This window comes from Curcuma longa, chromosome 2 (genome assembly GCF_044706935.1).
Source record: "Curcuma longa cultivar G26 ecotype Majalengka, Jawa Barat chromosome 2, ITB_CL_G26_1.1, whole genome shotgun sequence".
In the NCBI taxonomy this organism is placed as follows: domain Eukaryota; kingdom Viridiplantae; phylum Streptophyta; class Magnoliopsida; order Zingiberales; family Zingiberaceae; genus Curcuma; species Curcuma longa.
In genome coordinates, this window is record NC_133862.1 from 15,638,780 (window position 1) to 15,658,832 (window position 20,053).

A 20,053-nucleotide genomic window follows, 5' to 3' on the forward strand; every position below is an offset into this window, starting at 1 on the left:
GCATGAATCATCAAAAAAAAATGCTTAGAAGCTAACACACCCCCTCTCGTGCCAGCCGGTATGCCCATGGCCATTGCTACCAAGCGCAGCATGCCTGTGCCTATCGCTACAAAGTCCAACACGCCCTCCCCCCACCCCCCGCGTGCCCCATGGCACGATCGTGTCTAGATGAATAGAACGCGACCCCCCCTCCCCCTGATGTCGGATGGCATAGTCATGTCACATACCAAAGAGTGATTTTAAACCCTAATTTGGTCATGTCTTTGCCACTCCAAAGCTGTGTCTGCCTATTTCTCTTTAAAATCCTCTTCTCCTTCCCCTTCATAGACAAGATCAAGTGCTTGCAAGACCTTCCAAAGCTCTTGATTCCATCTTCCTCTCCACTCCCATCTTAACAAGCCTTTGCTAAGAAACCCTAAGTTTCTCTCCACCACCAAGAAAGGAAGAAACCTTCTTCCTCACCCCCATCTTCAGTCCGAGAACTCTAGAGAAGAACCTCTGTTCTCTTCTTTCCCCTCTCTCCTAAATCACTCTCTTGCTCCATCCTCCCCTTGCACTTCCCATTCTTTTCCCTTCCACTTCTTTCCAAGTCCTAACCCCTACCTTGGATTGTTCTTGTCTATTTGCAGGAAATCAAGATGTTTAAGTTGCAGAAGCACAGAGAGGGCTCAAGCTCAAAGGACAAGGGCAAGGGTATGACACGCAATGAGGGTAACGACAATCCTTATGATAATATATTTCGTAATCATGATCATCAATCTCGTTATGAAATCCTTGCTAAACGTAAGATTGTGAGTACTAAATACATAGATGATCATACTTTAGAGACTCTTGGGATTAAGGATGTTGTGTATTGGATGATTAGTAGAATTGGGTGGGATGATTTGATAAGTATGAGATATCCCACCTACCCTTAAGTTGTACTTGAATTTTTAAGTTTGGTAGAGACTAACATCTTAATGGGATGAGGAGTCTTTTGAAGGAAAGATTACTTTTTGAATATTTAATGAGGAATATCAATCGACTTTAGAAGAATTTAACTTGTGCTATGAATTACCAATCAGAGGAGAGAAGAGATTATCAAATAATTTTGATGATACTCACTTTTGAGGTGATATTATCGGTAGTTCTACATATGATCCCTCCCGATCCAATGCCTCAAACCTTCAAAATCTAGTTTTTTGATATCTCCACCAAGTTATTACCCATACTGTCTTTAACTGTGGAGATAGTGAGGGTGTGGTGCGATAGAGTAAGTTGTTATATTTTTGGGCCATAATAAAAAAAAGTGAATATCGATATAGGATCTCATTTCATCCAACACCTTGTAAATAAAAAAAAAGCCACAATGGAGAATATTATTTTTGATGGACTGATTACTCGCATTGCTATAACCTTATGTTGTGATTTGCATGTACTTGAGCAAGTTAGAGGTAGTTCAAAATTTGATCTAGATATTTGTTTGGTAATGAAAATTATTGTTAGAGAGAGTGGAAGATATTGCCTAGCCCTGAGAGACTATCTACTGCTACCATTATCGGATCCTGATCACACCATGGTGCAAGACCATACTAATTGGCGTATGATCAGAGTTGCCCTAGTCCCTACCCCTATAGTACTTCCTGACCCACTGTCCTCTAGATCTGAACCTACTAGACATTCTTTTGCTTTTTGTTATACTCTTGCAGATTATTTCAGGGTTAACTTCACTGATTTCTGCACATCCATCGACGTCATCCAGATGGAACAAGCTGAGAATAGATGCTTCTTGGAGGAGCAGAGGCACATCTCAGATGAGCGATACCAGAGCATGGAGTGTCATTTTCAAAGGACATGTGAGTTTTATGTGTAGGCTAGTGAGTATTTCCAGGCTGAGGCGACACATTGGCAACACCAGGAGCAATAGTGGAGTAATGAAATATTCAAGTCTAGAGGTGTTTGGTTAGTTTAGATAGTTTGTTTTGGTAATTTTTAGTTTAGATTTGTTAGTTTCATCATGTTTAGTTTTGATTAGTTTCATCATGTTTCTTTTTGCATCATAAAATTTTCTTTTGTTGCATTAGTTACCATAAAATTTTCTTTTGTTGCATTATCAGTTACCATGCCAACATGCATTGTTTGTTTATTTTTCATAACACAATTCTAGTATGATAGACTTTATGTTCCTCAGATAGTATGCTAGTATGGTCAGCGATCTATTTTCTTCTATCAATGGTAGCATGACTTCAATAATACTTTTGCCATAAGGGTTTTTAGTGACCTAGTTGTTTAGGATCTCTTTTCATATTATGTTTAGCTTTCATGGTTGATATATCTGAGAATAGTTATGATTCATAGAACCAGATAGTACTTTTATTTCCTAGGTGACTCTTCACTATATTTTGGTCACTAGAAAAACTTGGATCATAATGCTCATTGGGGAAAATCAAAATTCCTAATTTAAAAAAAAAAAGAAAAAAATTATGCATATGACAAAAAAGGGGATCTTAAGTAGTATGGTGATAGAAAAAAAGAATAAAACAATAGTTGTCATGAGTGAAAACCAATATGGTACCTCTTTGAGATCAAGTTAAGTTTATAGGGGAATACCTATAATGTTTCTCTTGATACTAAGTACTTCTTTAAAACCTTGTGTAGATGGTGCATAATGTTAAATTTGAGGAATGTCCTAAGGCAATTGCCTTACGGTTATACTATTTATTGGATAAATAGCAATTCACTGTTTGAGTACATATTCTATATGTATTTAATTGGATCTTAAACTCGAATACTGAATGTCCGTAATACGATTTATAGCGTGAGAAAATTTATGATTGTATCGCAACTCATGAGTATCTCTACATGTACAATTATGAATGTATTGAAATTATCCCTAGTTGAGGAATTGATGAGCACGGACGTCATCGATTCTGTCGAGACTAGCACATTTAGACTCCTTGGTTAACCAAGCAGCCGATCTTACTGCTGGAGACATTGGATGTTAAGAGTTAAACGTGGATGCTGGTTAAAGGTAACTAGTTCATTGGAGTGACCTACCTTGAGACTTCATATGGTTCGATACATATGTCAATGAAGATCTAAATGCAGCTTAAGTGCGAGTTTCCTTTGATTTGCAGTATTCAAGTCATCTTGATCATGGAGACTTATACTTTGACATCTTAAGCAAGCATCTCCGAGAAGGTGTAGACCCGAGATGATTGGGTATAAGTCAAAATAATAACCCCCATCGAATCTAAAAAGAAAATTCAAATCCCCAATTATTTAATAACCACTAGGATTACCATACACCTTCTACAATCGTTGGGAAATGACTCGAGTAACCCTATACTACTTTAGTTAGGGGATTCGATATTAATTAAGTTGGTGTGCTCATTTAGACAACAATCTGAGCCTCCCTTCAAAAGATATAATCTTGTCTCTTGATTGTCTTAGGACACCCCTCAAATCTAACAGGGGTGAGGGTGTGGAAGCGTTTGTCCTGAGCTCGCACGCAACATGAGACTGGACGACCGCATGTAGGGGTCTGTCACTAGATGTTTACAATTTCTCTAGGAAATAGACCTATAGATTGTCGAGTTGGGCTTAGATTCAGGGATCAAAGGTAGCACAGTTAGGGTCCGACTAATGATTAAGGGTGACGAAGAGTTGGACAATGGTTGTTTCTTGGTCTGGCGTGCTGGTAGGGCCAAAATGATGGCATTAGGTAGAGAAACAGGTCTAGCCGTCATCGGTAGCATTGGACTCATCTCGGGCACCCCCTTCGGCGGCAGTTTTAGGAGGGGTAGACCCCATCTGATCGGCCACCCATTTTTGTTGTGGCGCTCATCTCTCCATTACCACCCACATCGTCTAGAATTAGTAAGAAGTAAAGTCAAAGGATAAGTGGGTTGTACACTAGAAGTGCTAGTGGAAACACTGTAGCGCTTTACCTCTCCCTAGCCATGGACATCCCCTTTATAGAATCATGGGTGTGATCATGCAATTAGAAGCGGCGATTGAGAGTGTGAGAATCAAGGATGGGTAGTGAATCCGAAGCAACATATTAAGGAGGGCGAATTTTGAAATTTACATGATGCACAACATTGGCAGATAAGGGCTCATCATGCCATCGTATCACTCTATTGTAAGAGGGATACAACCTTCAATATTGACTCTCATCAACCATCATCTGAGTGCTCGGTAAGTTCCCTTTTTACTATTCCAATATCCAAGCTATGCTGCATTATATTATCACAACCACTCGGCTATAACAACCTCCAGGCTAAGGTTTTATATAACAACCTCTGAGTTGGGGTCTTCTACGACAACCTCTACGCTAAGGTCTTCTATGATAGCATTCGAGCCTTCTATAACAACCTCCAAGTTATGGTCTTCTATAACAATCTCCGGGCTAAGGTTTTCTATAACAACCTCTAGGCTAAGGTCTTTTGTGACAACATCCAAGCTAAGGTATTCTGTGACAGCCTCTGGGCTATGATTTTCTATCACAGTCTCAGAGCTACAGTATGTTATAAGAGCTTCAAGGCTATATTAGCTTATAACAGTCTATGTGCTATAGTAAACTATAACAACCTTTGAGCTAACTATAACAGTTTATAAGCTATAATATCCTCTCCAACCTTCGAGCAAACTATAACAGTCTATGTGCTATAGTAACTATAACAGCCGCTAAGCAAACTATAATAGCCTATGTGTTATAGTAAACTACAAGAGCCTCCGGACAAACTATAACAACATATAAGCTCTAGTGTCAACTAACAGCCTCCAAGCAAACTACAACAACCTATGTATTATAGTAAACTATAACAACTTCTAAGCCAATTATAGTAGTCTATAAGTTTGATATCTTATAACAACCTCTGGGCTATAGTATCTTATAACAACCTCTGAGCTATAATACTCTATCATAGCTTCAGGGTTTGCTCAATAATATCCCATTGGTCTTATCAGTCTTCTCTATGATATCCCCCAGCGGGATTAGATTTCTTGTCTTATTATTTTGCTCAACATTTTCTCCAATGGGATTGAATCTCTTATCTTATCAATTATCTTATTATTCTGCTTGGCATTATTCCTAACGGGATTGATTCTCTTATGTTATCAATTATTTTATTATTCTGCTAGACATTATCCCAAATGAGATTGGTTCTCTTATGTTATCTATTATCTTATTATTCTTCTAGCAAATATTCCTAGCGGGATTGATTCTCTTATCTTATCAAGTGTTTTATGCAATATCTCCCAGTGGGATTAGTTTTTTTGTCTTGTTAAGTTGTACAATAATATCCCGCAATGGGATGAGTTATCATATCTTATCAATTATATTATTAATCTACTTGATAATATCCCCAGTGGATTCAGATTTCTTATCTTATCAATCTGTGCAGTAAAATCCTCGAGCGGGATTGTTTTTTTGGATTTCATCGAACTACTATTCAACATGGAGGTTTCAGATATAATCAATAACATTCCTAGGTGGGATTAAGTTTTCTTGGGTTGCATCAGACTTCTATTCAACGTGGAGGTTTCAGATATAATCAGTAACATCCCCAGGCAGGATTGAGTTTCTCTGGTTCTCAGTCTTTCTCAGAAATATCCTAGGAAGATTAATTTTCTAATGACTCCAAGTGGGATTGGTCTTTTATATAGGCAATCTTCTGAACCTTTAGCCTTATTACATTTTACTTAATCAAATTTATTCGACTGCGCTGCTCAATCTCACTCTGAATGAGAGACATGTGATGTAGCCCGAGATGATCCGTTCAAAGGTCGGTCAATCTCTTTAGGCAACTCTTGACAACAATCGATCGACACATACTTAATTGGACTTTATTCGACTTTGCTCCTCAACCCAACTTTAGGGTAAGGGATGGACATGTGATGATACCCGAGTATTTTTCGAGTGGTCGATCTTGCTTCTTGATCGGCCAGGCCAAGCTGAGCACTAAGTATGGCCAACCTCCCCCAACACTAAATGGGTCCAGTTTTCCCGAGCACTAAGTGGGCAGCAGCATCTCCGAACACTAAATGGACCCAATTTCCTTGAGCACTAAGTTGACAGCCTCCCAAGTGCTAAGTGGCCGACATCCCCAAGCACTCAATGGTCATCATCCCCGAGAACTAAGTGGCCAACATCCCCGAACACTTAACTAGCACGTAAGAACATCCCTCTCAAGCTCAAGGAAGTCATTTGGAATCTGATCCCCGAGTACTTAGCATCTATATTTGGGCTTGACAGACTCATTGTAGATGCTCGGTCAAATGGGTACTCAACTTTAGCTCTTGGCGATCAAGCAGGCATGCCTCGTCCACGAGGAGATTATCTTCAATGGTTGTCATCCTTTGGTCCCCTAACTAACTCACAAAGGGATAGCAGATGATTATATGACATTCCACGTGAAGATTCCCTCAATGATTGTCTCCTAACCGCCTCTTGAAAAAATAATTGGCAGGCGTACGATAGGCATCCTCAAAGGCACAACTCAGTGACTGTTGCATCTTCAAAGGCACAACTCAGTAACTGTTGCATCTTTGTTCCCTAATCGTCTCTCCGAGGATACCAACGTGGATCCCTTTTCGTGAGTTATATAAGAGCAGAGGAAGGTAGGTTAGAGATATGATTTTTTTTCGTACGCAAAGACAACTTTTCTCCATTTTACTCTCTCTTGGTTTCTTTCTTTTTTCTCTCTCGCATTCCTACGAATTTTTTCTTGCTACACTTCAGTTGTAACTTGAGCATCGGAGTGACCATGCTGGTAGAGTCGGTCAACCTTGATGTACATTCCTTTGTTAAAGTTTGGCCAATCAACATTCCATCATAATCTCGATTTAAAAGCATTAGGGAGAGGAGGAGCCCAAGTAAACAAAAAGAACATCATCACTAACTATATCAAGAATTTACCATATCTGCTTCTCCTGTATAGTGTACGAGGATTTAATAGTTTGTAAACAAAATTGAGGTCTTGGCTTTTAATCAAATTGATAAGTATGAATGAAGGCACTGCATGCCATGACTAAGTTTGGTGGTTTGTGATTTTGATCTGAACTTACACTTCTTCAGTAAAAGGTGGAATCTGACACTTTAATGGTCTCACACGATCAACTCTACGACTATCTGTGAGGAGGTAAATCGAAAAACTGCAATTGGCCACGACAGAGAAAGATATTATCCCGACTTCGTCGAGATTCGACTCTTGCCCACTTCAGCAACTTTGTTTTATCGTAACCAACTCAATTATGCCTCAGAGCTGATCCAAACTTACAAGCGACTTCATGATGTGTCCTAATTTTGTCCACTACTTTTAAAGTTAGACGAATTTGCCTTTGATTCATCTATTCGATAATTCATAACATGCACATTCAAAATTAGATCATTCGTCTCATTTAAGATATATTTAGAATGGAAAATAAAATAGAATGCTATTTTAATATTTTTTTAAAATAAAATAACTTTTTTAATTATAAGGAAAATAAAAGGATATAAAGGATGCGTTTTTGGTTTTTACAGATATATATTGATTTCTGATTTTACATGCAGGCACTACTGCACCATAGTAGTTGACATTTTTTTTTCAAAATAAGACGTCCATTGAAATATGTTTTTACCAAAAATACTAAAATACGATTTTATAAAAAAAATTAAAGATGTTAAAATATCACTACCTCTTCTGCAAAAAAAAAAAAAAAAAAATCCGCCATCTTAGCGGCCCTACACGGTCGGTCCACGATCGTGAGGAGGTAAATCGAGAAAGTGCAATTGATTACGCTGCGTCGTAACCAACTCACCTATGCGCCGGGGGCTAAAATATCACTACCAACGTGAAGTGATGTTGTTATATGAAAATAAAAATCTATGGATGAATGACTCTATAGTACAGTGGATAATCATGTTTTTATTTAAAACATAGTTTTTCACTTTTTTAGTGTCAAAAAATATAAAATATACAAATACTACTATTGAAGTGTAATTATAAATTGAGTGTAAAGATGTCTATATATACAAATAAAAATTAAAAGATACTTTTTCGTTAGTCTTTTTTATTTTATTTTTTAATAATTTAAATTTTTAAATTTTTCTTGATTAATTTTAGAGGTAATGATCTTCCTCTTTAATTCACTTGGTAGATAAATTTATAATATAATTTATGCATATTCAAAATTCAACTTTTAAGATATTCGTATTATTAGAGAATAGAATATCGATACTCTTATTGCTCTAAATATTTTATTATTGCATCTCCATGTAGTAATCTATTTTTATTTTATATAAGAATAATTCATTATCCAATTTAAAATATAAAATTTGATAGTTGGCAACCTTAATGAATCAAATAGTTTTAGATAAAAATCATAAGGCATCTTTTATTATTATTATTTTATAAAATGACATATATTTTTTTTAAAATATTAAAATAATTTAAATATATTTTTTATTTTAAAAATATTTTTATTTCAGTAAGTATATAGCAATTATAATGCTAATTATTATAATAGAGAGTAAAATTGCTCCAACTTAAATCAAAATTATAAATATATATAAAATATTTATAATTAATTAATTAAAAATATTCAAAGTTTATTAAAATTATTATACCATACGAGCAAATACATACATGTTATATAGTAATTATTAGGGATGACAATGGATCAAGTTTGGATTAGAGTCGATATCCATCCTCATCTTTCATCCTCATTTATTATATTCATTTTCATCTTCATCGTATATTCAATTTTTTAATAAAAGATAAGATTTATTTATTTTTAATAAAAATTGACTAAGATGAGAGATGAAAAAAATAATTAAATAGTTTATATATTATACGATTACTCAATTATTTAATAAATTTAAAAAAAATTTATATTCTCTTTCATTTTAGTCGGATATCTATTAGTTTTGATTAAGTTAAATTTAAAAAAATTGCGGTAAATATGATATCTGTTAAGATATTTTCAGATTAGAAATATACTGGAATTCTATTTTAATGTTTTTTAAAAAGAAATATCGTTTGATAATAAAGGTAACTGGCCTGAAAATTAATCGCCCCGTAACTGGTAAAGCTAGGTATCGTCGGATCAAATTCGACCGGATGAAATCGATGTTTAGTTCGGCAGATGGTAATAGCGAATGCCCCGGCGCAGGGCTCGACCGCTGGCTTGTACCTGGTTAGGGTAGGCTCCTCGAGCAGCGAAACTAGGCGTCGCCCTTTCTCCGTCGCCGGCGGTGTGGCGGTGCTCGTTGCTCTCCGGCGATTCCTCGGTGCTCTCGGCGTCTAGTTCGTAGGACCGGTAGGCTCATTTCTTCTCCCCCTTCTTTCTTATCTTATTACATTCGCCTTGGAGTCCTCAGTCGTCATTTGAGATTGCGCTCCGACCGAGGAGGTGCAGGTGAAAGAGAGAGTTAGTTGGGTGGGAATTCTACTGCTTCTACTAATCGATTTATTTCTTCTTCGTTTTTTTTTTCGATTTTGAGGGGAAAATAGTGAAGCCTTTCTTCTCATCATAATACGCTTATTGACTCTATTTTACGTACTTCATGCGTTTCAGCGTACTGCGTTTGTATCACCCCGTTTCAAAAATAGTCCTAATGTACCCTTGTCATGCTAATTCTGTCTACTAGGAAAATAGAACATGATGTTCACATAGAATAATTGCTATACTCATAACTGAAATACACGGATGTTTTGGTTGTAGCTTTACTGTTATCGTCATCTGTCCTATCTTAGCAACAATTTTTTGGTATGTGATTTATTTTCTCGTGTGATCTTGGCCAACTAAATACCTCATAGCGTTGTAGTTTATGGTACACGTCTAGGTTTAGGGTGATTAAATAAGACTTTTTTGTTATTTTTTCCCAACAGAAAATAAAAATTCATTAGCTAAATTCATAGGCATATTGTGTTCTGAATGTTGTTTCGCTGACAATTTTTTAAACATTATATTTAAATATCTATTTGTTTGGTTAAGATTTAAGGTCAGTATCTATCAGCTCTGTGAATTGTTTCATGTGTGCTATGCTGTCTGACCATTTCTTTAGGTATGTTCTATCAGTATCACTTTTTATTTTTTAAAAAATATTTTGTTATTGTTTTTATTTTATTTTTGGAGGAATGGCTAACCAGGCAAGGAACATTGGGCAGAAGAAATCCTCAGACTTTACACTCATAATTATCTTTATTGTCTTGAGAACTTGTTTTCTTCTTCATTATGTTAATTGAAGTTGTCATATTAACATTATATGCCTCACGTTTTCTGATTTCAGGACACAATTTCTCCATATGGAAACTACTTCAAGCGAGGATGATGAATCACTTAAGGATAACAATGTGGATCTCAATGATGATAACATTGAACAGCATATGTCATTTGATGTCAGCAGTCAGTTGGCTGATGCAGACAATCTCTTTTCCTCTCATCAGCATAACTCAGAGAATATTGAACCTTTTGTAGGTATGGAATTTGAATCAGAAGAGTCTGCAAAATTGTTTTATATGGCATATGCTAGTCGTGTGGGTTTCTCTGTACGTATCAGCAAGTCTCGACGATCAAGAAATGATGAGTCCATCATCATGCGACGCTTTGTATGCTCTAAAGAGGGTTTCCATTTGAAAAAAGGGAAATTTGATGATGGAAAGAAGAAGAGAAAGCGTGCAACGATTCGAGAAGGTTGCAATGCTATGATTGAAGTAATTCAAAAATACTATGGTAGATGGGTAGTTACTAAACTTGTCAAGGAGCACAATCATGTAGTGGCAGCACCTAGTAGAGTTCTCTATGTGGCACCAGAATCCTATGGTAATGCAGACCCATACCTGGGCATGGAATTCCCATCCCATGAAGCTGCCCAAACATTCTATTATGCCTATGCTAGCCGCATTGGATTTGATGTCCGCATAAGACTATCCCGTCGTTCAACAAGGGATGAGTCCTTTGTTATGCGGCGCTTTGTGTGTACTAAAGAAGGTTTTACTCCATATGAAGACAATTTTGATGAGAGTAAGAAAAAAAGAAATCGGACTCCCACAAGAGAAGGTTGCAAGGCCATGTTTGAGGTGATTAAGAAAGATTATGGTAAATGGATTGTTTCTAAACTTGAGTTGGAGCACACTCATGATCTAGCAGTTGCACCAAGCAAAGTGCACTATATCCAATCTGATTGTGAAGTGGTTGTTCTTGCTAAAAGTGGTACACTTAACCGTGAAAAGCCAGCAGCTCCTAGCTCAAAAACACATCTTGGAAAATTTGGGGAATTCAGTGATGTTCCTTCAAATGGCAATGGTTTTAGAACTGAAGTAAGAGATACAATGCAACCTACCTTTGAGTTGGATGACACACAAAATCTTTTGGAGTATTTCAAGAGAATGCAAGCAGAAAATCCTACATACTATTATGCATTTCAAGTTGACAAAAATAATTGTCTGACACATGCATTCTGGGCTGATGCAAAAGCTAAGATGGCATACTACTATTTTGGTGATGCTGTAACAGTTGATACATCGTTTATGGAGAATAAGGACATGGTTCCTTTTGTCACCTTCACTGGTGTGAATCATCATTTGCAGTCTCTAAATTTTGGATTTGCTTTACTTACAGATGAGTCAGAAGCTTCATTTGTTTGGCTTTTTGAAAATTGGATCATAGCAATGTGTGGACGCCATCCAGTTTCTCTGAGCACTGCCTATCATGAGGCTATCGGATCAGCAATTTCTAGGGTGTTCCCTGGGACACGTCAAAGAATCTGTAGATGGCATGTCTTAGATAAGTGTAATGAATGGTTGTCTGATGTTTATATGACTCGAAATACTTTCAAACAGGAATTTGAAAAATGTGTGAGTGAGTCTGGAACAGCTGATATATTTGAGTCATGTTGGTTGGCATTGATTGAGAAGTTTGACCTTGGTGAAAATTCACGGCTGCAACTTCTGTTTGACATCAGACAAAAATGGGTCCCTGCTTATGTGAAAGACGTATTTACTGCAGAAGTTTCATTAACTCAAAAACCTGAAAGCCTCATTAATTTTTTTGAGAAGTACTTCAATACAAAAACATCCCTGCTGGTGCTTGCTTCTTTGCTTGAACAAGCTATGGCAGGTTGGTATGAAAGGGAGGCATTAGAAGATCTAGCTTCATCTTATACTAGACCAATTCTGACTACACCATCAATCATGCTGAAACAAGTGGTGGACATCTACACAAGAACAATATTTGACGTATTTCAGGAGGAATTTGTGGAATCACTTGGTTATTTAGTTGACAAAATAGATGATGGTGTTATTTGCAAGTTTAATGTCACTAAGAATGAGGATATCAGTACCTCTTTTATAGTGACTTATAACTTCTCAAACAAAAGAACAAGTTGCAGCTGCTGTAAGTTTGAGACATCTGGTATCCTATGTAGGCATATATTGAGGGTCTTTCTAACAGTTGACGTTCGCTCCGTTCCAGAGTGTTATATATTGAAGAGGTGGACCAAAGATGCCAAGAATGGCTTTGTACTGGATGAGAGCATACGTTATAATGAACTTTATCGTGATGCTGTAAAGTATGCAAAAGAAGGATCAACATCTGAAGAGGTTTATGCAATAGCAAAGAGTGCACTTCAGATTGGTTACTCTCAAGTATTGACTGCAAAGAAGAACATTGCAAGTCAATGTACAATGTGATTATGGCTGTTTTGAATCGTCAATGGGTATTTTTCATTGGAGCTCCAACCTTGGCATACGTGCATTAGTAATCTTGTACTATTTTCTTTGTTAGTTTTCTCACCTATTTTTTCAGATCCAACCTTTTATCTCATCATAAACCAGTTTCTTAACAAGTCTGTACAACTTGATTTCTAGAAGTATTAAGATATATTTTCAAATCATGCCTCTCTCTCTTCTTTTTTTTTTTTTGGGAAATTGCTGATCCTAAAATTGTTGTCTTGTAGGCTACCTAGTTAGTATAATTGGGGTATCTTCTGTTCACTAGTAAGTTGTTGACTGCAATAAATTATAGAGTTGGATTTTTCTTTGTAGTTGCTGATATCAATTTAGTTTGTATAGCCGATTCCAAATACTGTGGAGAACATGGCTAGATGATGATAATGATAATGATGTTTGCTTGATGATGTCATTGAAGCTTGAGATTCTAATTGGTTGTTGATAAGGATTGTGCCTTAGGTTGGGCATGATTGACTTGGTCTAATGGCTCAGGTTGGTCTACCATTTCAAACGCCACTTAGAATTAGGATCATAAAGTTCGTATGTCCTCCTAGTCAAGTTAGAGAGAATCTCTACTCTGGGTTGAAGGTGGGCTCCAAAGCAATGCACTTCTAACAACAAACAAGTCACCATGAGAAGAAGATCATATCAAGCCATATCTAATTAATGCAAGATCTTTTTAGATTAGTCCTTTATTGACAAACAGCAACCAAGGCCTGCCAATCGTGACCACCTTATTCACCATGGATCCTTATTGAGTGCCACATTGGAAGGGTAGATTGGCTTTATTCAATTTCATGACCAATCCAGCAGCCAGAATCCAATTGACAAGATATTACTCATTCAATGGACTATCAACCATGATTTAAATTGAATACAATATCCAACTTTATAGGCAGAGGGTCTAATCTGATCATGGCGACTGACTACCAGGGAGCAATGGTAAGTCTTTCCAGAACACAAGGCATTGGCCTCTCTGCCCCTACTCATATTATCCTTTAGCATTCTTATGCATGTAGGGACAGATTCCCACAAGCTATTTTCTTCCTAAAGTTTGTAGCCTTCATTAGACCTGTTCCTGGAATAACTTTTCCTTCCATGAGGGTCTTTGTAATTCCCTGTGGTTCTCTCACTCACGTAGTTTGATTTTCCATCAAGTTGCAGAAGAGTATCTGGTTCATCCAACTATCAATGTTAGGAGGGCCTTCCCTGATGAGATGAGTCCTGAGCAAGTAAATGGGAACCAGCAAGGACAATCATTGGAGCCACCACTAGACCATATGCAAACAACAATAGCATCCGTTAAGTGTGTACGTTCATTCTAGGAGATGCTAACTGCCGCTTCTTTCCAACTAGTTTTCTTGTGTAGGTGTTCAACAACCTTTCACATTCTATTGGACTTTTTCAAATGATTTGCTCCTTTGGCCAGCCAAGAGGGTAATTCTTGGAAGAAGGTAAACTTCAAGAGCAAAGGAGGAGACAACTGGGATATCTATTGGTCCTATAGAGCACCTGGAGGACTTCCACACTCAAATGTTGTTGTATAACACCTCGAAGGTATTATTATCTTGAACCTTTCATGATAATGGATGGATCTTCCGAAAACTCCATTGGTTGCTTTAAGCAACCTGCTAGGAGTTCTTTGAGCATTTCATAGGTTGTCAATGCTGAAAGAGAATTCCTCAAGTGTTATTAAATATAAAGCAACATACTGAGAAAGCCTTAGGGAATTTTTGCAATGATTCAATGTTGAAATGCACATTATCCCTGACTTCTATGATGTCCTCTTGATGGCAGCGATAGTGAGGTTGACTGATCTGGAATTCATCTACCATGTCACGCCCCGAGAGACGGTCGTCCCAAAAATTTCGGCAGCATCTCCCCTGTAACAATTCAACTTATCCTGGATACATAATAACATCGAGGCCTACACGGCCGCTCATATACATACAGTACATGAAGAAAAATACTAAACTATCTAACTAAAGGCCCACACGGCCACAACCAATCTAACACATGCAAGTAACATAGCTTACCACACTTACATACCAAAGATGTATCACCACGAAAAGCGACAACAATTATACGAAAAACCTCAAAACATACTAAACTCTACAAGTCTATGAAATCAGAAACCACGCAAGCGGAAGTACAACAAATCCATATACACGGGTACAAATCCAAATCCATACACGATAAAATCACATCATCGAAACACTTCTCCAGCTGTGAGATGGCATGATCATGACATGATCGGCAGGCAGATCTCCTCTAGCATCAACAGTAATCTTCTATCTACTACCTGGGGAGACAGAAAATCTCAGGGTCTGGGTGGTGAGTACAAAATACTAAGTGGATAAACAGAATAGATAGTGCATGATCAATAATATACAAGAAAAATAAGTGAATAACAGAAATCAATTAGTGATCAATACTAATAGTGAATAAACTATCATAATCCATATGCATAACATGAATGATAATGACACACAAATGTATCAACCAAGGATCAATCAAGTATACAACCAAATGCAACATCTATATACGGTCCATTACCTATATAATGCACATAATGCAAGCATATGCATGAATGCAACTGCCACACTCATCCCAGTCACGTATATATGACGCTGGGGGTGTCCGACATCACACTGCCATAATTCCAACCCTACAACAAAGTAGTCTGGTGATAAAATAGTAGATAGCCATGTATAACTACATACATCCCATGGCCAATCTCTGCCCTTCATACTCGTCCTCAAGTATCACTTCTATACTTTCTGAGTACCTCTACGAGTATCACTTCCATACTCTGAGTACCACCATTCTACGGTGACGAAGACACAAGACATTGACCCGGCTACGTACAGGCCATCTATTAATGACGATAGACCCACAACATTGGGAATTACAATCGTCATTATGCACCATGATGTCATGATCAATTAACAATAATCAATATCAACATGCATAGACAATAAGTCTTAATTGCTAGATAACCAAAGGTTCATATAAGTAATAATATAGAGATTCACAAGGTCAACCGAATTAAGGACAAGCAACAGATAATCATGAGTATAACTAAGGTATCCAGATAACAAGAAACAGGAATACGATTAAGGTATCTAATCAACAATAATAGAAAAATAACATGCACTAGGAAAGGATTGAACCTGTATTGACCAAATACAGGAATTACCCACCTGATTGACGAATCGTCGCAATAAAATCTCTCTGTACCAATCAAGGTATTGAAATTTACAAATACAACACTACTAAGTATAATATTATATTAATTTCTATCCAAGAAAATCCTAGTAGATTCTAAGGTTAATCTAACTCAATTAAACTCCCGTTAACTCAATTTAACACGACTCGGTTAATTTAATTTACGCTCACCTTATTCCAATTTAGCTCAATTAATCATACTAACAAACTTGTTAATTAACTAAATTACAAATAATCTAATGTAAATCAATTAATAACTTAGTTATTAATTATTTACCTAATTAAATTAATTTCCTTGTTAATTAGGTATAAACCCAAATTATATTAATCTTATGTCATTTAATTAGGCCAAAAACCCTAATCAAGTTAACCCTACTAATCCAAATTTTTAGTTCAATTCTCATTTAATCTATCGGTTCCAACCTCACCCATGGTAATCATAGTAACCAATTAAACCTAATCTAAGTTAGGAATCATTAGCTTAACCTAATCTCTACTAATTCAAAACCAATAGCCCAATCCTATGAACATAGTAAACCCTAAACTATTCCAACCGAACAGAGCCAATCAGGGCCGAAACAAGAATTCTCAAAACCCCCAGATTCATTGTTAAACAAGAATTGAACTCACCTAATTAAGCTCTGATTCTTGTTGCCGAAACCAATTGGAAGGTAACTTTCTGGCAGGAGGTTGACCTAACCCGCCAGAGAAGTTATCTGAGATCAAGAAATCGGCAAACCGAAGGAACAAGAGGAAGAAGGCCACAGAGGTCAGCGGCGGCTGGCTTGAGGAAGGAGGGAGGCGGAACTGGTCGGGGCAACGTCGGGCGTCGGTTGTAGGCGAGGCGCGGCGGCGGCGGAGCGGCATCTCTGCTTCTGGAAGAATGGCGACGGCGAAGACGGCAGCTGGCTGCGGCAGGACGAAGAAGGCGGTGTGATCAGAGAAGAGAGGGAGGAGGCGAACTGCTAGGGCTTTACCTCTTGCTTCTCCGGCGGACGACGAAGGGCACGGCGGCGACTGGCTCGATCGTCTCCACGCGGCGACAGACAGAACGGAGAGAAGATGCGGCTAGAGTTACTCCCCTTTGCTCCCTTCTTCGATCAACCCTCTTTATAAGCTTCCTACCCGAGATTCTCACCGGTGGACACGGGCGCGGGCGGCGGCATCCATCGGTTCCGTCGGACTCGGGTGCGGGCGCTGCGAGAGACGTGGGCGGGGGAGGAATGCGATTTCGAGAAACTACAGTGTTTAGCCGCGATTGGGATTTGGCTGAACCGGAACACCTACGAACCGAACCAAGCCAATCCTGAAACCCAGGGCTTACTGTAGCAAATCGGGTTCATTTTTGGTTCGTTTGGTTTACAAACCAAACGAATTCCGATTTGACCCAAACTAGTTTCGTTCGATTTGTCTTCGCAAGACGAATCTTCTCATTCCTTTAGTTTTGGCAAAACCCCTTCTATCATAAACCAAACCAAGTTGGTTCAATTTGGTTCAAAATTGATCCACCAAAATAATAAAATATTAATTATAATAGTAAAAATTCTCGTATCTTACATTTACTAACCTAATGGATTTGGGCTTTAATGATTTACGTATTAACCAAATTCTAACTCCGAACTCATTAACCTAAATGACTTTGTTAATTTTGGGACTTCATCCCACTTAATTCGGCCCAAATAAAAAAAACTCAGCATTTAATTGGTTAATTCTAACCTTAAAATTTCTAGGATATTACATACCATATCCACCACAACCATTTGAGAACTTCTACAATTTTCTAAAGAGAGCTTACTAATTTGATAGGACAACAAAGGCTTAAGAATCTAGTAGTAGAGAAGAAGTTTGTGGACTGCGACCTTCTCAAGCAAAATCATATGCTAATGAAGATGCAACTCTTAGAGCTATGTTGCAATGCTCATATATTATTAAATGAATAATTTAATTATGCATTAAGATACTAAAATGGTAAGTTCAAAGTATTTATATTAATATGACATCTTGAATGTCAGTTGATATGATGAATTGTGTGTCAAACATAGTTCTAAATGTACTTCAATTAAATTGTAGATATTCTACAAGCCAAACCTATTGATCTCTTGTTCCTAGATAGGATCTGACTTCTAACACCTTGACACCTTAAGGTTCTTTGTAGATGGACACAGTGGGAATTCCCTTGATGCATGATGCCTTATTTTTCATTCTTGACGTAGTTAATGTGAACATTCCTTGAGGTTTGGTTGTCATGAAACAACTAAGCCAACTACACAACTCTAATCAAATTTACAAGGTATTTTGGTTTGATACTATTGAGTTGGAGTTGCAATTAAACCCCCGCTAGGTTGGTCTGAAGGCTACAAATCGGCTTGCCAATTCAAAAAGTCACTTGGAATCAGGGTCCAAAAGTCAACTCCGAGTCAAGATACAGAGAACTCTCTAATCTTGGTCAGAGTTAGGCTTTGAACCAACACTTCAAGCAATGAACAAATCATCATGTACGTAAGATCATGCATGTCATCCACAATTAATGTAAGATCATCAAATCTGTCATTTATTTGAAAACGTAAACCAAGGCTTGACAATCATGCCTGATCAACTTTACATCTCATGTGACGATTGATTTGATGGCCACAATCCATTTAATGAGATATCACTCATTTAATGTGGATATCATACATGATCTTACATGAAATACATCATCCAACTCCTAACGGTATTACTATAATTTGATCATGGTGTTTACTGATTGCATAATCAATATCAAGTGTCACCAAAAAAACTAGGCCCTGCCTTCTATTCCTATTTGCATCTTCACCACGCACAAGCACACACTATCAAGCTCAAGCTAACATCTCTGTCCTGAGGTCTATGGCCTTTGCTGACTTGACTGTCAAAAGTGTGCCCTCGTAGGGCCAATTTCTGGAACTTCTTCTATCCTTGTAGGCCCTCATTGACTTTTTTTTGGTTCTGTAACTTGCTTGGTTCAGTTTTCCATTGATTTGCCCAAGATGATGTGGACCACTCTTTCGTTCATCGTCCTCATCATCAATTAAGTTTGTTTGTGTCCTCTAACAAAGAGCTTGGCTGCACAGGAATCCATATAACTGCAAATTGTTGTTAATTTTTTATGGAAGCCTCAAATAGAATCTTATTTTGCTTTAAGTCTATGCTCCTGAATTTGCTTGAATGGTGTTATCATCCTTTATTTCCAATTTGATCAGCATTAGATTTTAGGAACTAGAAAAATTCACAATATGAAGCAGACCAGCTTGGAACTAGTACATTATCTTGTTTCTGGTATAAAATAAAAATTTTGGTTAAGCTAATCACTTTTTTTTGGAGTAAAATAGTTTCAAATATTTGGAACATTTTGTTGGTCGTGTTGATCAACATCTGAAGTGTGATGTTAGGTTTGTTCTTTCTTTGCAACTGGATTTCTAAGGATGGTTATTTCTGTTTGTTGCCATTTCCCATTCAGAGAGAGATTGTATTTTCACATTTCAAGCGACCTTCTATGGCAAAGTAGAAATATTATGGTTTGGTTAATTTCTTGATAGATGGTGCTGCCTAGTAATTGTTAATCATGTTTGTATGACTATAAGCTGGATTATGGATACTTGAAATCTTGTTGAATTGCAATGCATAGAAATTTCAAAAGACTGTACTTGTAACAAGTTCAACAAATGTGGCGTTTATTTATGTGCTCTGTTTATGGAATCTGGAGTTGCTAACTACTCATTACGACATAAAATCATTATATTTCTTGTTACCATCAAGGTAGTGCAGAGTTTTGTTTCATTTGTATCCAGTAGTTTTAAAAGACAATGCAACTTGGAGGTTCATACTGATACATAGCTTTGGTATACTCTTACTTAGAATAAAAAGTGTTATTTGGAGCTTTCTCAATTAATGGCACTTCATATTCAGGTAAACATCTTGGATTTTTCAGCTTTCTATTCTTCATTGTAATCCACTTATTTTACTTCTTCCACTATATCACAGTGACTTTTGGTTAGTGTTCTGTATGGAATGTCATATTCGTGTACTAGTTGGATAAGAAAAATGATCTGGAGCAGGGGAAGCCGTCATATTACTCATGTCTTTTTTTTTTGATGATTTTCTTTCTG

At 37.2% G+C, this 20,053-nt stretch overlaps 1 protein-coding gene across 1 annotated transcript; it reads left to right on the top strand.

The window, feature by feature from the left end:
- The first annotated feature begins 9,185 nt into the window (after positions 1–9,185).
- Positions 9,186–12,830, top strand: LOC141821400 (protein FAR1-RELATED SEQUENCE 5-like). The gene is made up of 2 exons (XM_074708826.1): positions 9,186–9,285; positions 10,259–12,830. The coding sequence occupies exon 2, from the start codon at positions 10,275–10,277 to the stop codon at positions 12,657–12,659; it is 2,385 nt and encodes a 794-aa protein (XP_074564927.1). The 5' UTR covers positions 9,186–9,285; positions 10,259–10,274; the 3' UTR covers positions 12,660–12,830.
- The last annotated feature ends 7,223 nt before the right edge of the window (positions 12,831–20,053 follow it).